At 45.0% G+C, this 21,180-nt stretch overlaps 1 protein-coding gene across 2 annotated transcripts in view; it reads left to right on the top strand.

Annotated features, from left to right (window-relative positions):
- SCN1B (sodium voltage-gated channel beta subunit 1) overlaps window positions 1-21,180 on the top strand; it is a 177,507-nt gene that overhangs the window by 99,025 nt on the left and 57,302 nt on the right. Inside the window, exon 4 of one of the 2 annotated variants that reach the window (XM_033914798.1) lies at window positions 18,685-19,032. The exons of the other annotated variant lie outside the window; for it this stretch is intronic. Within the exon in view, the coding sequence (XP_033770689.1) occupies window positions 18,685-18,887 (203 nt within the window). The 3' untranslated portion in view covers window positions 18,888-19,032. Of the gene's footprint in view, window positions 1-18,684; window positions 19,033-21,180 lie in introns of those variants that run through there. 2 annotated transcript variants of the gene reach the window in all.

Here is a 21,180-nt window from a genome sequence, read left to right as displayed (position 1 = left end):
AAGTGACAGGCATGCAAATCTGCACCATGCATATTCATTAGGGTTATCCTGAAAACCCGATTTGCCTGGTGGTCCACCAGGACAGGGTTGGGAACCACTGCTCTATTGTAAAGACCGACGAGAAGAACTTGTTTAGCCTACCAGCCACTTCTTTTTCCTCTTTCACCACTCCCTTCCGGTCACCCTCATCCAGGGGCCCCACCTCCTCCCTTGCTGGCTGTTTCCCTTTCACATATCGGAAAAATGGTTTGAAATTTCTTGCTTCCTTGGCCAGTCTCTCCTCATACTCTTTCTTGGCTTTCCTGACTACTCGGTGACATTCTTTTTGATGCTTCCTGTGCTCTCTCCAGTTTCCTTCAGTTTTATCTTTTTCCACTTCCGAAATGATATTTTCTTGTCTCCTATCACCTTCTTTACTTCACTGGTTATCCATGCAGGGTCCCTCGTCTGATTCTTCTTGGAACCTTTCCTAAATCTTGGTATATATAGGTTTTGCGCCTTGTTTACTGTGTCCTTGAATAGGGACCAGGCTTGCTCCACAGTCCGAATTTCCTTGGAGCTGTTTCTGAGCTTCTTTCTCACCATTTGTCTCATGGCATCATAGTTCCCTTTCTTGAAGTTAAATGTTGTTGCCTTGGTTCTCTTTCCCATAGGTAGTCCTACTTGCACTTTGCCTTCTAATTCTCCCTTCTAATTACAGCTGCTTACCTCGATTCACACTGGCTCCCCAATACAAGCAAGAATACTATTTAAATTCTACTGTCACTATTTAAGACCATAAACGGAGACTGCCCAGCCTACTTGAACAACCGACTAATCCAAACAACTACAACCAGACATAGGAGAGCCCATTCACGCACCCTCCAATCAGAAACGTCAAACGAAAAAAAAATGTACGATAGCCTCCTTGCCACTCAAGCAGCAAAAGTAGACTACCTATTCTCCAATTTACTGATCACGACCCCAGACTACAAAACCTTTAGAAAAGAAATAAAAACCCTGCTATTCAAGAAATCCTTAAAGACAAACTAACACAGCAAGAATCATCTCAATCCCCAATAGCAACTCCATAATACCACGGGAAATGTCCAGATAATTCCTTATGTATTCCTAAATGTCCAAATAACTCCTTATGTAATCCACCTTGAACTGCAAGGTAATGGCGGAATAGAAATCACTAATGTAATGTAATGGCTGAAACACCGGGAACGGGACCGCAGAAGGAAAACGTGAATAGGGATGGAGGATTTGTGTTCGTGAGGAGCTACCTAAAATAAAGGTAGACAAAGCAATGGAGCCGGATGGTGTACATATGAGGGTGCTGAAGAAACTTAGGGAAGTTCTGGTAGTTCCACTGACTGACCTTTTTAATAAGTCTCTAGAGTCGGGAGTTGTACCGGAGGAGTGGAGAAGGGCGGATGTGGTCCTTCTCCACAAAAGTAGAAATAAGGAAGAAGTAGGGAATTACAGGCCAGTAAGTCTGACTTCTTTGGTAAGCAAATTAATGGAAATACTTTCAAAACAGAGAATGGTCAAGTTTCTGGAATCCTGTGGATTACAGCAGTGGTCCCCAACCCTGTCCTGGAGGACCACCTGGCCAATCGGGTTTTCATGCTAGCCCTATTGCAAGGTGAAAATAACTTAGTTTGTGATTTATTAACTCATATCATGGCATTCAGAGCAAAGTTGGTACATCTGGAAGGCCAGGTGAAAGATTGTAACTGTGCTCATATGCCATACTGTACAGAATTGCTTAAAAAGGGTGAAGCAGAATTTCCTTTCTCGTTCACAAATTTAGTTATTTCAGATCTTAAACAACAGTTTCAGAGACAATTTGCTGATTTGGATGCCAATGCTAGGGAAATTAGATTGTTTCAATATCCGTTTCACTGTGATGTTGCTGATGTCCCAAGTCAAATTCAAATGGAAATTATTGAACTTCAGGCAAATGAACATATTAAAGATAAATATAAGGAAGGAAACTTGATCAATTTTTATATATTTTTGAACTCTGAGCAGTTTCCAAATTTGAAGAAATTTGTTTGTAACTTTATCTCCATTTTTGCGAACAAACTTTTTCCTGAATGAAATATATCAAGTCAAAATACAGGGCAAATTTATCTGATGAACATTTGAAGTCACTACTTGTGTTTCAAAATTTGAAACTCAGTTTAAGATTCTAAAAACACAAAAACTGTTCCATCATTCACATTAATGGTTTTATTATAATTTTGAAAATGTGATGAAAATGTGAGAATTTGCTAGTAGTGTTTGTCATCATTAATATACAATAATTTAATCTCACATACTCTAATTAGTTTATAAAATTTTCTGCTTTCATTAAAACTCATATCTAGAATTATTTATCTTTCTTTTTTTTTTTTTTTTTTACTACGGCCCACTGAAAAGTGCTGAAGTGTACCCTCTCATGGCAAAAAGTTTGGAGACCCCTTATTTAGGGGAGTAACCAAAAGGAGTTCTGGCTGGGAAAGGAGGAAAACAACTGAGGAGAAGGTGATAAAGAACAGTGGTGCTAAGGAAGAGGGAGAAGAGTAGAGGCTGGAAGACATGAGATGTGAGGGGAAGAGAGGCTGAGAGAAGAGATATAGACCAGGGGTGCCCACACTTTTTGGACTTGCAAGCTACTTTTAAAATGAGCAAGTCAAAATGATCTACCAACAATAAAATTAAAAAAAAAAACCACCAAGCACAATGAAAGGCAGAGAAAATGTTAATTATTATTCATATTCCGGGGGGGTTTCAAAGAGGTCAAGGCAGATGACTCTATGCAATGTCACCTCAGTAACAACTATACAAAAATAGACAAATATACCCCTCCCTTTTTACTAAACCACAATAGCAGTTTTTAGCGCAGGGAGCTGTGTTGAATGCCCCGCGCTGCTCTCGACGCTCATAGGCTATTGCGGTTTAGTAAAAGGGAGCCATAGTGCAAAATATAGACAGCAGATATAAATTCTCAAAACGGACACATTTTGATCACTAAATTGAAAATAAATCATTTTTCCTACCTTTTTTGTCTGGTGATTTCATGAGTCTCTGGTTGCACTTTCTTCTTCTGACTGTGCATCCAATATTTCTTCCCTTCTTTCAGCTTCCTGTATGCTTCCTCTCCTCCAGACCTCATTCTTTCCCCCAACTTTTTCTTTCTTTCTCCCTGCCCCTCTTTCTTTCTGCCTCCCTTTCTTTCTCTCTCACTCTCTATGCCCCCTTTCTTTCTGTCTCCCTGTTCCCCCTTTCTTTCTGTTTCCCTTCTTTCTTTGTCTCCCTGCCCCCCCTTCTTTCTGTCTCCTTGCCTGACCCCTTTCTTTCTCCCTGCCCTCCCCCAAGCCACTAGGTTTTCTGCCGCCACCATCGGGGAACAGGCCCCCAAGTCACTAGGTTTGCCACCGTCGCTATCGGGGAACAGGCCCCCAAGCCACCACCGCTCCAAGCTCTCCCTGCAGAAGTGTCGCGCTGACCAGCATTCCGATCCCCGATGTCAATTCTGACATCAGCGAGGAAGTTCCGGGCCAGAATTGATGTCGGGGAAAGGAATGCTGGTCGGTCTGACGCTTCTGCAGGGAGAGCTTGGGGCAACGGTGGGGATGTCGGGGAGAGGAAAGCTGATCAGCCCGGTAGATCGGGATGGCAACACGAGTCTATCACGGAGCCTGGGATGGGCTCTGCGATTGACTTGCGTTGCCTTCCCGATCTACCGGTCGATCGCGATTGACGTATGGACACCCCTGATATAGACTGTGCAAGCTGAGGGAGAGGTGTCATAGAAATGTCATAGAAAGTCGTAGATAAGAGGATAGCTGGAGAAAGAGAAGCAGAGAGCTGAAGAGGACTGTGAGAGAAGTTCTAGTGGACTTAGGCCCCCGATGCTCAAAACTTACCATGCCTGTAACATTTGATGCTAAATCAGTTCTAACCAGTTTAGCATACAAGCATTTTAGTTTCTGATGCACAAAATGGCTCTGTGCGGTCTTTTCCATGCTTCATAGCAGCCTCCGAGAATAATATGGAAATGTATACCAGCAAGCTCATTAATATTAAAATGAGCACTTTGGGTGATGCACAGGGCAGGATTAATTCTTTGGCCCCTAGGCACACAAGTACACTGGGCCCTCCTGCTCCTACCCCGCCCCTATCATGCCCATGCCCCGCCCGTATCCCGCCCATGTCCCGCCACATTTATCTGTTTTCTTATTTCTTTTTTCTTTCAAAAATTTTTAATTTTTATCATGAAATGAAAATACAAAGAAAATATACAATAATCCTGAACGAATACAACCAGGAATCAAAACCAGAACACACGATGAAAGTGTCTTTCGAATGGTATCTGCACGGAGACAAATGGACCCAGCCAAGCACCACCCCACCCCCACCCCTCCAAGCACTCCAGTGTCAGAAATTCAAGAGGGCACTTCAGGTGCAATGGGACAGACTGTCCCAAACTGGAGCCCAAACCACCCGGAATTTTCTCCATCGACCAGGGCCACAGTTCTTAACATCCAAATATTCATACTTTAACAAGGTAAACAGTTCATTTTTCCACATAGTAAGGGTAGGCACCTCCGCTTGCTGCCAGAGCAAAAGGATACATTTTCGAGACAACAACAAAGCTTTTTTCAGCAATAAGGAGTTACCCCTGGAAAATCCCAAAGAAGTGAATTGAAAGAAAAGCAAAACATCTGCCCTCAGGGGAATTCTTTTTTTCATAATCGTCTGTAGGTGGAGACCAACAAAGGACCAGAAAGTTTGTACTCTGTCACAGGACCAAAACATGTTAAACAATCCAGCTGGTGTTGAGTGGCAAAGCCAGCAACAAATGCCCTATATGGGGAGATGTAAAGTCTCAATAAGAATTTATAGTGTTGTTCCTACAGCACCACCGAGCGAGTCAGACGCGGGAGATGTCGCATAAGAAAACACAATCCCTCATCAGTAATCTGTTCGGTAGGAGCAAGGTCCTGATTCCATACCACCGCCACAGCATCATAGTTCCAGGGAACACTGAAACTTCCCAAGCTGACTTGGTAAAAGGATAAACTGGTTTGGGATGGACTGGACAGGGTCAGAGTTTCCTGAACCATATCCGCCATATCTTCATTCAAAGTGGAGTGGTCCAGGGAATACAGATAATGGATGACCTGGCCATAAGAAAGCCAATCTCGAACCTGCAAGACACCCCGAGCCTGAAGATCAGGGAAGGAGACAGGAAGGCCTCGTGCCGTCACCACATCCCACACATAATAGAGACCTTTGTCATACCAGCTCCTCAAGTAGGTCTTAGAGCCATCCGGATCCAGATCCCGGTTCCCCCACAAGGGCAATAGCACAGTTGAGGTGAAAGGCAAATGCATATGTTTGCATAACCATTGCCAACACTGTCTCATAGATTTCAGCAAAGTATGAGAACGAGTAGGAAAAATCCGATAGGGTCTTTTCACATGAAGATAATACAACAAATGTGTTGGTGCCATCAACTGCTGTTCAAGAGAAACAGGAGTATAATATTGAGTATTCTTAATCCAGTCAACCAAATGTCGGAGGAGACATGCAACATTGTATTTTCTCAGGTCCGGCAACGCCAAACCACCGCTCCCCAGCGGCAAAGAGAGTTGCGCCAAAGTCAATCTGGGCTTCTTATTTCTCCAAAGAAATTTACACAAAACTTTTTGATAATGACCAACATCCTTATTCGTAAGAAACATAGAAAAAGTCTGCATCACATAAATCCATTTTGGGAACAATACCATTTTGAACAAAGCAATTTTACCCCGCAATGTCAGCGGGAATTTGGTCTAAAGAGCCAATAAGTCCCGTGATTTACCCAACAACACAGAAAAATTTTCCACATAAGCTTTTTTAAGGTCACCCGTGATGTATATCCCCAAATATTTAAGTCTGTGCTCCACTTTCGCAAAGGAAAAGGGGAGATCCAATCCTCATAAGCATACCCACTAAACTGCAAGGCCTCTGACTTGTCTAAATTTAATTCAAAGCCCGATACCCCCCCACAACACTCAACAAGTTGCAAAACCCATTGAAAAGAGCGTTGGGGCTGAGTCAGCAACAACAAAATATAATCAGCAAAAGCCAGACATTGCACTTCTTCCTGACCCACTGGAAGGCCCAAAATAGAGCCATCCTCCCAGATATGGTGCAACAAAGGTTCCAAAGATAAAATAAAAAGTAAGGGAGAAAGTGGACACCCCTGACGAGTGCCCCACTCTACCCGGAACCCATCAAATACAGCACCATTAACCAGCACTGCCACACTGGGATTGGCATAAAGAACCCGCATCATGTCCAGAAAAGGGCCCCCCAGCCCATACTTACCCAAAGCCAAAAACAAATAGTCCCAGTCCACACAGTCAAAAAAAGCATCTAAACTAATCAGGAGGGCCGGGAGAGAATAAGTAACACTGTGCCCCAATGCAGCCATAATTTTTCTCACATTCCACACCGCCTGCCTCCCCTGGATGAAGCTGACCTGGTCCGGGTGAATCACCTCTGGCAAAAGGGAAGATAAATGCGTGGCCAAATTTTTGCCAGCAATTTAAGTTCAAAATTAATTAACAAAATAGGACAATAAGAATCCATAGACGTAGGATTCCTAACAGGCTTGGGGGATCAATACTATATAAGCACGATTAGCATGGGCTGGAAAAGTCCCATCCGACACTACCTGAGCAAAATAAGCCTCCAAAGACTTGACTATATGACTTTGCAGAATTTTATAAAACTCTTAAGAGAGACCGTCAGGTCCCGGAGCTTTGGACAGAGGTGAATTCTTAATCACCTGACTAATCTCCAAGGCAGTGATCGGCTCATGGAGCAATTGACTAGACTCCTCCCAAAATTGGGGCAAATGGAGGGTCTGGAAATAAGAATGTAACGTGGCTGGGGTAGACTGCTGCTTGGTATAAAACTCCCGAAAATGCTGATGAAAAATCTCCATCAAGCGGTCCCGATCAGTGACAAAAACGCCCTGAGAATAAAGTCCTTTACAAAAATGAGGGCCCTGCCAAGGATGTACCAAACAAGTCAGAAGTCTACCAGACTGGGACCACTGGCTATGTTCATGAATCTTAGTTTGCAGGGCTACCCGGGCCACCAAGAGGGAATCATAATCCATCAGGGATCCAGAAGCAATCCACTGACGTTTACAAACCTCCACCTTCCGGTGTAAATATAAAAGATCACGCGATTGTTCCTTACGTTGTCGGGCTACATACGCTATAGTTTCCCCACGAAGAACCGCTTTAGCAGTTTCCCAAAGTAACACCAGATTGGAGGCTGAGGAGACATTGTCCAATAAAAACTGCTGCCAGCATTTGATAATATGAGCCCGGAAACGCCGATCCCAATAAAGAAAACGAGAAAACTTCCACAGACCAGGTTAGACTCAAAATTGCATACCCCGAACTTCCACCCATATCAAAGCATGATCGGAAAGAGTAGGGACATCAATTTCTGCTCGAATCACCCAGGGCAAAAAAGAAGTGACAACCAAGATATAATCTGTTCTGGACATGGTGGGATGCGCACGGGCCACATGTGTAAAATCCTTATCCAGAGGATGATATAATCTCCACACATCAACAAGATCCAAAACATTACAAAATTGAGTAAGCCCCCATGCCGATCGGAGATCCGGAGGAGAGGCCCCTCCCAGCCGATCCATATCAGGGTCCAAGACTGTATTGAAATTCCCCAAGAACATCAAGGGCACATCCAGAAAGGTGGAGCACAGACCCACGAGCTGCTGAAAAAAATCAAGGTTAAACACATTGGGAGCATAAACAGTTGCCAATATCATCTCCTGACCCTGAATATCCAAATGAAGAAACAAATACCTCCCCCCAGTATCCTTAACCACTCTATGCACAGGATAGGGAAGATGTTTACTAAGGAGAATAGCTACCTCTGCACTATGGGTAGTGCCCATGGAATAATAAACCTCTTTGACGCATCTCCTACCCAGTTTCTCGTGTTCAGCATCAGACAGATGGGTCTCCTGCAGACAAGCCACATGCATCCCCTTCTGCCGGAGAATTTGTAGTATCTTAGACCTCTTTACTGGCGAGTTTATACCCGCCACATTCCACGAGCACACCTTTAAAGATGGATCACCCATAGTCAGGGTTAAACATAATATTCAACTCAAACCAGAACAATAATAAAGGGGTCCAACGCCCAGCCCACATCAGACCCCTCTGCCCCACAAATCCAATATAACAGACCCCCCAGGCTCCACCAGAACCAAGATCCCCTGACACTGGAGTGCTGAACCCACCCAAACCCAACCCCCCCTCAAGGGAAAACATCCCCCTACCCTTCCCCATGCTCCCCAAGTTCCCCCCCCAAAACTACTTCACAAGTTACGTCCCTATTCTCACCCCAACAGAACAAGACCCATAAGAATCCCTTAAACTAACAGAGTCCCCACTCTCCAGACTTACAACCAGACACACTCACAAACCCGCAGACAAACCCCCTCCCCCAAGCCACACCACACTCCCACCAATCAGTCCAACCAACAACCACAGTATACCATAGATTCCAATACCAAAACTCTATGGGGTCCCAATGACAGCAGCCACCACACCAGATTGCCTCCTATTCACTAGCGGAGGGACCACCTCGATACCCAAGGTATTCACAAAAGTCAATGCGGTGGCTGGAGAGTCAAAAGTCTGTGCTCGTCCATTTTTCTGAATTCTCAGTTTTGCCGGATAGAGTAGGGCACGCTTCACTTTATTGGCATACAGAGCCGAGCAAATGGGGGTAAATTCATGACGCTGCGCCACCACCACAGTAGAATAGTCCTGGAAACAAAGAATATTTTTATTGTCGTGCCGCAGGCCCATGCCCGCTCAAAGCGCTTGCAGAATGGCAGTCTTGTGGGCAAAGTTCAAAATCTTAAAAATGACCACATGAGGTCGGAAGCCTTCTGGACCCCGAGGCCCCAAACGATGCACCCTCTCCACCCTGAACCTTTTCAGATGGGCATCCAGGGAAAGCAACTGAGGGATCCAGCTCTCCAGAAAGCCAGGCAGCTCCGCATCTAGAATGTGCTCTGGGAGACCCACCAATCGTAAATTGCTCTGAACACCCCTCTTTTCAAGGTCGTCCACTTTGTGGGTCAGGGCCACCAACTCCTTCGCCATCCGCATGGCTCCCGACACCAAAGGCTGCACCCGATCTTCTAAGGAGCTGACCCGATGCTAAACGTTATCCTTTTCAAGCCCCAAGCTATCCAGCCGCTTATAAGCCACATTGATTTTATCCAAAAACTGTTGCAGCTTTTTATCAATAGCCGCTTCGACCGTCGCTGTAACCGCCACCACAAGATCTGCCATCAGTACTGGTCTTGCTGTCGGGCTAGGTGAACTAGCATCCAACCCCATTTTAGGCTCCTGAAGTTGGCCCTTGTCTCGATTGGTTCGGATGGGTTTTGAAGCCATGAGCACCTTCAAAACAAGGTGCAAAGACGTCCGAACCCGAAAAGAGGCAAAACGCACCTCCCAGACTACTCGGGACCCAAAAAGACTAGGTAAAATAGATGGTAGGGCACACGAGGACGGGAGCAGTGCTTTTCAGTGGCTGCTCAACCTCATGACGTCACCGGAGGTCCTTATTTATTTCTTTATTTCCACTTGTATTTGTTTTCTTTTTTTTAATTCAAAATTTAATTCTGCGTGGAGGAAGAAGGAGTAGGCAGCAGCTGGAAGGAGAGGAAACCAGAGGGAGGTAGATACAAGAGAGGAAGACAGGGGAGAAAGCGGCGGCGAGGAGCGGGCAGCGGCGAGAGTAAGCTCCGCCCCATGCACCACGTCAGCAACAGCATCATCGCCCGAACTCCCCCTTAAAGGAGAGGAGCCGCAGCGCGAAGGCCACTGCCACGTGGAGGAAGAAGGAGCAGGCAGCAGCTGGAAGGAGAGGAAGCCAGAGGGAGGTAGATACAAGAGAGGAAGATAGGGGAGAAAGCGGCGGTGAGGAGCGGGCGGCGGCGAGGAGCGGGCAGTGGCGAGAGTATGCTCTGCCCCCCGCACCGCGTCAGCAACAGCATCATCGCCCGGACTCCCCCTTAAAGGAGAGAAGCTGCGGCGTGAAGGCCACTGCCGCGTGGAGGAAGAAGGAGCAGGCAGAATCTAGAAGGAGAGGAAGCCAGAGGGAGGTAGATACAAGAGAGGAAGACAGGGGAGAAAGCGGCGGTGAGGAGCGGGCAGCGGCGAGAGTAAGCTCCGCCTCTCGCACCGCATCAGCAACAGCATCATCGCCCGGACTCCCCCTTAAAGGAGAGGAGCCACGGCGCGAATGGCATTGCCGCGTGGAGGAAGAAGGAGCAGGCAGCAGCTGGAAGGAGAGGAAGTCAAAGGGAGGTAGATACAATAGAGGAAGGCAGGGGAGAAAGCACCTCAGCAAAAGGGCAGCAGCAGAAGGACAGGAAAAGGGAGACTCAAGAGAAAACACACACGCATACAAGCAAAAAGGCAGCAGAAGAGGGACAGGAAAAGGCAGGCTCAAGGGAGAACACACACACATATGCGCACACAAACAGCAGAAAAAGGCAGCAGAAGGGGGACAGGAAAAGACAGACTCAAGAGAGAACACACAAACATACACAAGCAAAAGGAACTGGCAGGCACAGAGGGCTAGGAAGAGGCAGACAGCACGCTCGCACAAGCGAAGGGAAGCAGAAGACGAAGAAGGTAAGGAAGAACCAGGAACAGGAGTGAGCGCAAAAGCAAAGAGTACAGGGACTTCAAGAGGCGAACAAGAATGGAAGCTGAGGGACTCCTGAGGATGAGCTTCCCAGTTTACTGCACGGACTGCCACATGTACAACTACCTCCCCTCAGGGAGGCAGTCGTATCTATGCGGATGATGTCAGGAACTGAAAAGCTTGAAGATGAGGTTAATAGTCTGAAGCCCAGGATCCGGGAACTGGAGGGACTCTACATCTCAGAAGACACGTTCCAGACAGTTGAAGACCCTTTGAAAGAAAGGCACATCGAGGAACAAGTCAGGGAGCTCGAGAAGTTCATCGAGGATGCCTACAGGAGAGTGGAAGAACAAGAACATGAGCAGAGCAGGAACAAGGAAGATGCACTGAACGGAGGATTAGAACCACCTGACACTAAGGCAGAAGGACACCATGGAGGAAGCTTCCAGGAAGAAGAGGCAAGATCCTACCAGTGCCTAGAGGGAGAAGAAACGAAGCGCACCAAGGACACAGACCTGCGACTGCAGCGGAAGCTGAAAAAAGGGAAATCTGCAATCCTGGTAGGAGACTCAATCCTCAGGCAGGTGGACAGTCTCATAGCAGGAGGGAGAGAGGATCGGCTGGTGACCTGTCTCCCAGGAGCAAGAAATAAGGACATCGTCGACAGAATTGAAAGGATCCTGGAAGGAGCAGAGATGGAAGAGACGGCAGTGATAGTCCACATCGGGACTAATGATGACACCAGGAGAGACTACAGCAGGAATGCATTTACCGAACAATTCAAGATCTTAGGAAGGAAGCTAAAGATGAGGACACAGAGGATAGCATTCTCGGAGATCCTGCCGGTACCGAGGGCTGATGTGAAGAGACAAGACGGAACTACAATCAATAAATGCGTGGATGAGGAGATGGTGTGAGGAAGAGGGATTTCACTTTGTGAGGAACTGGACAACGTTCTGGGGCAAGAATAAGCTCTTCAGGAGAGATGGACTACACCTGAGCACGGCGGAAACTAGACTACTAGCAAACAACGTCAGGAGAGGAATGGAGCAAGCTTTGATGATTCGGAAGACAGTATCCCGAGAAGATACTGAGTGGGGAAAGTGTTGAGAAGACACAAATGGCACAAAACAGGAGCTGAAAAACCAAGGGAGCCAAACGAAACAAGAGGAGGATAGGAGGAGTGTACTACAAGGGGAAGACAAAATGGAGCAAGATGAAGGGGAGGATCAAAAGGAGGATAATAAGAACATACTAAAAGAGGATAACAATAACCAGGAGTCTGCAGGGCAGGCAGGAGACAGAAAGAAAAATGAAACACAAGGGAAAAAAACAAGGAGGGAAAAATAGCAAGACCTAAACTGCATGTACACTAATGCAAGAAGCCTAAAGAACAAAATGGGGGAACTAGAAGTCGTAGCCAAAGATGAGAGCCTGGACATCATAGCGATCATGGAAACATGGTGGAACGAAGAAAACAAATGGGACATAGTACTACTGCCAGGGTACAAGCTCTATCGAAGAGATAGGACACACCAGAAAGGAGGAGGAGTAGCACTTTACATAAAGGACACCATTCACTCAACCGGAGTGGACGCAGCAACGACAAATGATTAACTGGAATCACTATGGGTCAAAATACCGGGAAGAAAGGGAGCCGAGATAAAGATAGGGCTGTACTACTGCCCACCAGGGCAAACTGAAGCAAAGGACGCAGAACTGGGAGCTGAGCTGAGGCGGGAATGCAAAAACGCAAATACCATAGTTATGGGAGACTTCAACTATCCCGGGATAGACTGGAGTCTTGGAGTTTCAAAATGTACAAAGGAAATGGAGTTCCTGGAGGCTGTACGGGACTGCTTCTTGGAACAGCTTGTCAAGGAACCAACAAGAGGGACGGCTATTCTGGATCTAATCCTCTACGGGCTGAATGGACCTGCCAAGGAAGTGGAAGTAATGGGACAATTAGTGAACAGTGATCACAACATGATCCAGTTCAAAGTGGAAATAGGAGTGCCAAAAGGGAAGAGAACCATTGCAACAATGTTTAACTTCAAGAAAGGGAATTATGATGCCATGAGACAAATGGTGAAGAAGAAACTCAGGAACAGCTCCAGGAAAGAACAGACAGTGGAGCAAGCCTGATCCTTATTCAAAGACACGGTAAACGAAGCGCAAAACCTATATATACCCAGATTTAGGAAAGGGTGCAAAAAGAATCAAGCAAAAGACCCGGCATGGATTACCAATGAAGTCAAGATTGTGATAGGGGACAAGAAAAAATCATTCTGGAATTGGAAAAAGGATAAAACCGAAGAAAATTGGAAAGAGCACAGGAAGCATCAAAAAGAATGTCATCGCGTGGTCAGAAAAGCAAAAAAAGAGTATGAAGAAAGACTTGCCAGGGAAGCACAGAATTTTAAACCATTCTTCCGATATGTGAAAGGAAAACAGCCGGCGAGGGAGGAAGTGGGACCTCTGGATGAGGGAGATAGGAAGGGAGTGGTGAAGGAGGAAGAAGAGGTTGCAGACAGACTAAACACGTTCTTTTCGTCAGTCTTCACAAAGGAGGAAACATCCAACATGCCGGATCCGGAAAAAATCTTCATGGGGATCAGGAGGGAAAATTATCATGCATGGAGGTAAGCCTAGAAGACGTACTCAAACAGAGAGATAGATTAAAAAACTGACAAATCTCTGGGCCCAGACGGAATCCACCTGAGGATACTGAAAGAGCTCAGAGACAAAACGGCGGAGTAGCTGCAGCAGATTTGTAACCTATCCTTGAAAACTGGGGTAATTCCGGAGGACTGGAGGATAGCGAATGTTACATCTATCTTTAAAAAAGGATCAAGAGGCGACCCGGGGAACTACAGACCGGTGAGCTTAACCTCAGTTCCGGGGAAGATGGCCGAATCATTGATCAAGGACAGTATCAATGAGCATATAGAAAGAAATAAGCTGATGAGAACAAGCCAGCATGGTTTCTGTAAAGGAAGATCATGCCAAATGAACCTACTGCACTTCTTTGAGGGGTTAAGCGAACAATTGGACAAAGGTGACCCCATAGACATAGTATATCTGGACTTCCAAAAAGCCTTCGACAAGGTGCCCCCTGAGCGCCTACTAAGGAAACTGTGGAACCATGCGGTGGAAGGAAAAGTGCACAAATGGATCAAAAATTGGCTGGCAAATAGGAAACAGAGGGTAGGAGTAAAGGGACACTACTCTAACTGGAAAGGGGTCATGAGTGTCGTCCCGCAGGGGTCAGTGCCGGGACCATTGCTGTTCAATATATTCATAAATAACCTGGAGTCAGGGACGAAGTGCAAAGTTATAAAATTTGCGGATGACACAAAACTCTCCAGTAGGGTTAAAACTCTGGAGGAATGTAAAGAACTACATAGGGACCTGAATAAACTGAGTGAGTGAGCAGACAAGTGGCAGATGAGCTTCAATGTGTAGAAATGTAAAGTCTTGCACATAAGGAAAGGAAACCTGATGTATAACTACACGATGGGGGGGGGATGGTACGGGGAGAAGGCAAACTGGAAAAGGACTTGGGGGTTTTAGTGGATAAAACAATGAAGCCGGCGGCACAATGCGCAGCAGCCACAAAGAAGGCGAATAGAATGTTGGGCGTTATCAAAAAAGGTATCACTACCAGAATGAAGGAAGTTATCCTGCCACTATATTGGGCGATGGTACGCCCGCATCTGGAGTACTGCATCCAATATTAGTCGTCATACCTTAAGAAGGATATGGCGATACTCAAGAGGGTCCAGAGAAGAGCAACAAGGATGATAAAAGGCATGGAAAATCTTTCATATACTGAAAGGCTGGAGAAGCTAGGGCTCTTTTCCCTGGTAAAGCGGAGACTTAGAGGGGACATGATAGAAACTTATAAGATCATGAAGGGTATGGAGAAGGTAGAGAGGGACAGATTCTTCAGACTAGCAGGGGCAACAAGAACAAGAGGGCATTCACAAAAATTGAAAGGAGACAAATTCAAAACAAATGCTAGGAAGTTTTTCTTCACTCAGAGGGTTGTGGACACCTGGAATGCGCTACCAGAAGAGGTGGTAGGGCAGAGTACGATTTTGGGCTTCAAAATGGGATTAAATGACTTCCTGAAGGAAAAGGGGATTGAAGGGTATAGTCAGAGGGTTACCATACAGGATAATAAATGATTAGAGAATAGAATGCTTGAGGTATAAGATCACTTACAGGTCATGGACCTAGGGGGGCCGCCGCGTGAGCGGACTGCTGGGCACGATGGATCCATGGTCTGACTCGGCAGAGGCCATGCTTATGTTCTTATGTATACCAGTGCACAGTTTTTCTTCTATGCAACCCCCAAACATCTCTGAACAAATCCTCCTTCTTTCCCCACCTACTTACCCAGGAATTTAATTCTTAACCCTTTCCATGCATATATAAAAGTGTTCAAATATTTGTAAAGCAGTAATATTATCCGAAATATAAGTCTATATTAATAACCAAGTTTACAACGCATCTCAACTGCCTCACTCTACATCAACCAAATCTGTAACATCAACATCAAATCTGTAACATCAACCAAATCTGTAACTCCTCTTGTACGTTCCACTCCATGTATGTTAACTTGCAACGAAACAATAAGGCAATCAGTCCACCAAAGAATCCAACGTGAAACAAAAGAAGATTGGCAGAAAATAAGGAGATTCAAATCAGGTTAATTCAAGGTGCTCCAAAGAACCATGCCCGATGCATTTCACCAAACAAGGCTAGTCAACGCTAACAGACCATGTCTTTCATACACACAGAGCACAGATACACCCTCACCTAGTATGGAATAAGTAATCACAAAGTGAAAATAGAAATATGTAGATAAAGGTTAAATTGAACTGCCAAGAAGCTAAATTGCATACAGTGAAACACCACAGAAACAATGACACATAGCCCCCTAATACTCTGCAAAATATAAATATAGCAGATGTAAATTTGAAGAAACTGACAAACAATCACCACTTTACAAATTAACAAATAGAAATAAAACAAAACTTGAAAATAAGAATATACCATTTTATTGGACTAATCCATTTTTCAATTAACTTTCAGAGACCATAGCCTCCTCCTTCAGGTCAATATAGTATACCGCTGTTACATTATACTGTCCTGACCTGAGAAAGGGGTTTTGGTCTCTAAAAGTTAGTAAAAAATGTATTTAGATTAGTTCAATAAAAAGGTTATCTTATTTTCTGTTTATAAAAGTTTTATCAACACAACTACAATACTATTTATTCTAAAACAACAAAAAAAAATCTGTTCTTTCTAGCTAGCATCTGTCCTCTCTCTCTTCCATGCAGCATCAGCCCCTTCCATCCACTGTCCACCCTCTCACCGTTCCATATTGCATCGTCCCTCTTTCTATGCTCCTTTCATAACTGTCTATCCTGTGCCCTGTCTCTCTTTGTACATGATTCATTTCAGCTCTGTCACCTCTCTATTTTTCTCTCTCTGTCACCACCCCCTCTCCTATGCTCTGGCATCTCTCTATTCTCTTTTCTTTCCTTCCCACCCCACGCCACAGTCTGGCATCTTTGTCTCCTTCTTTTCCCTAATTCCCTGGCATCTCTCTCCTTTCCTTTTCTTCCATCTCTCCCTCCTCCTCCATGCTCTGACATCTCCTCCTTCCTTTTCATTTGGTCTGGCATACCTTCCTCCTCCCCTCCATTCCCTAGCATCTCTTCCTCCCTGGACCTGATGGGCTGCCGCATGAGCGGACTGCTGGGCATGATGGACCTCTGATCTGACTCAGCAGAGGTACTGCTTATGTTCTTATGTTCCTCCCTCCCTCTCTTTCTTCCTCCAGTTGAGTGCAGCAATTCTCTCCCTCTCTGCTCCATTTCCTCCTTCTGTCACCTCGTCTCCGATCGGCAGTGCAGTCCCTAAGCGGGTGCTCCAAGGCCTGGCATCATGAACTTCTTCAGGCAGCAGCAACATTCACAATTCGCTGCTGTTGCCGGCTTCGGGCCTTCTTCTCTGTCAGGTCCTGCCTTTGCAGAAACAGGAAATAGGCAGGACCCGGCAGAGAAGCTGACAACAGCAGTGAATTAGAAACGCTGCTGCTGCCCAAAGAAGTTCATGATGCCAGGCCTTGAAGCACAAACCAAAAAGCCACTGGAGGAGCCTGCTATAAAAACTGCAGTCCCAAAGACAGAGGCAAAAGACCAGGCTTCCACAAAAAAACAAGGGACATCCACAAAGCACACCACGTGGAGCCAGCTGTTGGACACAGGAGTTTAAAGTTCAAATGCTTTATTTCAAATTCAAAAAGCTACACCAACGAACACTGGAGCCTAGATCCAACATGGGCCATGTTTTGGCAAATGAAGTCTTCCTCAGGGGTCCTTCAGAAGGTTCAGAAATCCAATACACAAAGAAAAGAAAGGTAAAAAATAATAATTAAAAACATAATAAAATATAACTAAAACCATCAATGACAAAACCATCACATCAATATAAAAAACCCACATCAATAAATTTTTTTTTTTTAATTGAAAAGCATTATAAATGAAAAATGGATAATCATTCATCACATAAACATGAACATATTGATTTGGATTTGGATTTCTGAGATCCTTTTCCTTCACCCATATCTGTGTGCATTGTTGTAGTGGCATGTGTTTTCAGGGAACCATATTCGTCCCAATGAAGCAGTATAGAAAAAAAGCATATATATCTTACGTTTTCACTTTTTCATGGTTTGTTGGTAGTTCTTTGCCTCTTCCTCCCAAGCGTCGATTTATGCATGTATATGACATTCATTGGCAGTGACTTGCTTTACAGCAGGAAAAAAACCGCTAGGCATGCCTGGATTGTTTTTGCACTGTAAAATATTAAGGCCCATGAATTATAAGCATTTGTGATCCACGTGTGCTTTGTGCTACAATGGACAACATTATGGATGGAGGTTTTATCCCTGCTTTCTGCAGGATGCCCTAAGAGGATACAGTGATGATGATGGAAGAAAGGAGGTACAGCAGCCAGAGAGGATTCTAGTACGTGACCGTCCCGAGATGTCAGACCAAAAGGTAGTGAATGATTATCATCTAAGCAGGGCAGGGATTATAGATCTATTTAAGGAGATCAGAGCTGATAGTAATCCATAACAGTCCCATGCACTGCCTGGGCTGGTGAACCTGCTGACTGTCCTGCAGTTCCTTGGCACAGAAACCTTCCAGCTTGTGATCAGGTGTAGCAGCAGTGTAGACCAGTCATCTATATGTAGATGTTTGTGCCAGGTATTGCAAACCCTGAAAAAATGTGCCAAGGACTACATCAACTTTCCAGAGAGGGAAGAAAACCAGAGGGAAGTTAATCTGGACTTTTTCTGGATTTCTGGCATGTGTAATGTCTTGGCTGCCATTGACTGTACCCATGTCATATTTATTCCCCCATTGAATGAAAAGATGATGTTCCACAACTGCAAAATATCCTCCTTGAATCTCTAAGTGGTCTGCGATTCAAACCTGAAAATGCTTGATGTTGTGCCAAGTTCCCCAGGAACTGCCTTGATTCGTATATCCTAGCCAACTCTGCCCTTGGGCAAAAATTTGCAGAGGGAAAATTTGCTCAAGGGTGGCTACTGGGTAAGTGTGGTGTGTGATTTGGAGGGCTATGTGGATGGAGGGGGGGCATTGTACAGTTTTCCCAATTTAGTTTGTATATCCTAGGCAACTCTGCCACATGTTAGTCTATGGTTTGGAGAGCTGTGTGTAATGAGTAGTTGGGGAGGGGGAAGGCAATGAAAGAGGGTTCTTGGGGGAAGGGAGGCCATTGTACTGCTATCCCATTTTGAAACATAATGAATGGGTAGCTTGGGGGGTGGTTGGGCACATTTATAATTTCCATCTGGAAAAAAGGGATAATTTTTACCTCATGAGATATTTCTTCTTATAGGAGATGGTGGCTATGGGTGTAAGCCATGGCTGATGACTCTACTACTGGCACCATGCTCAGAGGTAGAGAAATGCTGCAATGAGACACACATCTTGACCAGGCATACTATTGAGCGCACTTGTGGAGTGCTGAAGAGCTGCTTCTGCTGCCTGCATCTCTCTGGAAGATTCTTGCAGTATAGCACTCAGAAAGTGTCAATGTGACAGTGTGCTGCATGCTGCATAACATTGCACTGAGACATTGAGTAGAGATTCCTGTCAAATGTGGCACCCGATGACTTGGACATCATCCCACCTGCTTCAGGGTCAGATGTTGTAAGGAGAAATGCAGACTTCTGACAAATTTGCAGTTTTGTTTCCAGAATGTTTACATAAAATGTATTTTCACTTAAAACAAAATGTGGTTAATAAAGATGGGTATCAAAACTGAACTGAAATTGTACCTCTAAATGGTTATAAAACAAAGAGATTTTTGAGGGACAGCAGTACAAAAGGTATTTAGGATACAAGATATTTATTGCATTATCTGTTTAATTGGCATGTGTAACTGCTGCCATGCCAATCCATTGAGAGTGTAGGCCTGTTCTCTTGCAGTTTATTTTTGATGCCTGTGTGCCAATTCCTAAACACCCTATATCCTGTCCTGTGGCCCAGCCAAAGAGTTCAAGCAGGTTGTTCCATGGTTGTCCTCTTGGCACATAAAAGCATTCCAAACACAGCAGAGGTAGGGGTGGGCAAGGTGAGAGGGGGGCTGGCAAACTGATGATGCCTATGGTACCACACACATAGAAAGTGCCTGATGTGGCTATGCTTAAGGCTGGTATGGTACATGTTTTGAAAAAGCTGGGGATATATTTTCTATGTGCTGATCTCATGGATTGCTAGATCATCACAAAATAAGTGCCTCCTCAGAAGTTTTTAACCTTGAAAAATAAATCATATTTGTGCACAATACCATAGTACAATTGAACCCCCTTCCCCCCCCCCAAAAAAAAAAAGATGTGCTTATTATGTGCACGAGTATGGTTTGAAAACTACCAGCCCTATGCATCCTGGGGGGGGCGACATGTCTTTTCCTCCCCTGTGTATGTGTGGGTATATAAACCGTGCCCATCCCTGTGTGTCTCATCCCTTCTAAGAAGATGGAGGAGCATGTTGGGTCTTGTAGTTGTAAGCCCAACTTCTCAGAGCCTATGTCTCCTCTTCCTCCGTTGGGCATAATTCCAATGAGGTTGAGTGTATGAGACTCCCCCTCATCCTGAGCTTCCTCGGGATATGAAAAGACAGCTCCTAAAATGGAACAAAATGGAAAGTGGATAAACTTTATTACATACATACCACAAACTACAGTATTTAACCTGCACCCACACAAACTACAGTATTTAACCTGTACCCACACGACTCACCATCCCCTTCATATGTGCCTGAGGCACATGGAACCACTGGTACCCTGCTAGACATTCCCTCATGCAGATCCTCTACAGGAAAAAGCACAAAGCAGTTGCAATCAAACTGTTTAATCTGTATCAGAAAAGTATTGCCCCCCTCCCCAAATCACACCCAACTCACCATTTTCTCCATTGGTGGGCACCACAGATGTATCCATACCACCTGGCAGACCCATGATATGCACATAATGGATGGTGTCAAACCCACGCTGTTCCAGGGGACTGAGCATCATATCGCACCATGGTTCCCCCTCACCCTTTGTGTATTTCCACATCTTGCGAGCCTTCTCCTTCACCAGACCATGGAAATTCTGCCACTGCAGCTTGCACTGATCCACAGTGTGCTTTTTATACCCCCAGGGCACTGACATCCACAGGTATTTGGACCCACAGCAGGTTCTTCTGGCCCATAGAAAGATATGTTTTTAAAAGGCATTCAAAATCCTCACAGACACAATGCACCGAAGCTCTAGCTTTTCCTCACTGAACTTCAGTGCACGCGTCTGGTGAGGTTGGAAATGAATTTTAGGGTGTTTTTTAAAATATGTTAGTACTTTTAGTTTTTGGTCCCATATTTGCATAGGGGTTATCTGTGTTCTGGTTGGAATGAATGTTGAGAAGCATACATTGTGTTATGTGTAGTTTAATTTTGTGGTTAACCATTACCATTATGTGTTAATAAGATTATATTGTATGTGTATACAGGTAGTCGTCGACTTACGACCACAGTTGGTTCCTACTGCTAGATCGTAAGTGGATCAGGACGTAAGTCGGCCTATGTTAAATTAAGGCAAGAATATTAGACTGGGTAATGATATTTTAATCATTTTAATCATCATAAAACAATCTGTTAACAACATTTTCTTTCTTCGGAGAGCGGAAGTCGCGTTGTAAGGTCGAACAGTCGTAACTTGGATAGCTCGTAAGTTGACGACTACCTGTATATGAAAAATGAATGGAAAAAATGGTGTTGTAATTAGTATTATGGGAGCGGGGTCTGGGGCGGAGATTGGGTGGGGTCTGGCCCACGACATAGCCTGTCGTGGGCC

Source organism: Geotrypetes seraphini, chromosome 11 (assembly GCF_902459505.1).
Source record: "Geotrypetes seraphini chromosome 11, aGeoSer1.1, whole genome shotgun sequence".
NCBI classification, from domain to species: Eukaryota; Metazoa; Chordata; class Amphibia; order Gymnophiona; family Dermophiidae; genus Geotrypetes; species Geotrypetes seraphini.
Note: the sequence above shows the minus strand (reverse complement) of the source record. Positions and strands in the feature narration are given on the sequence as shown.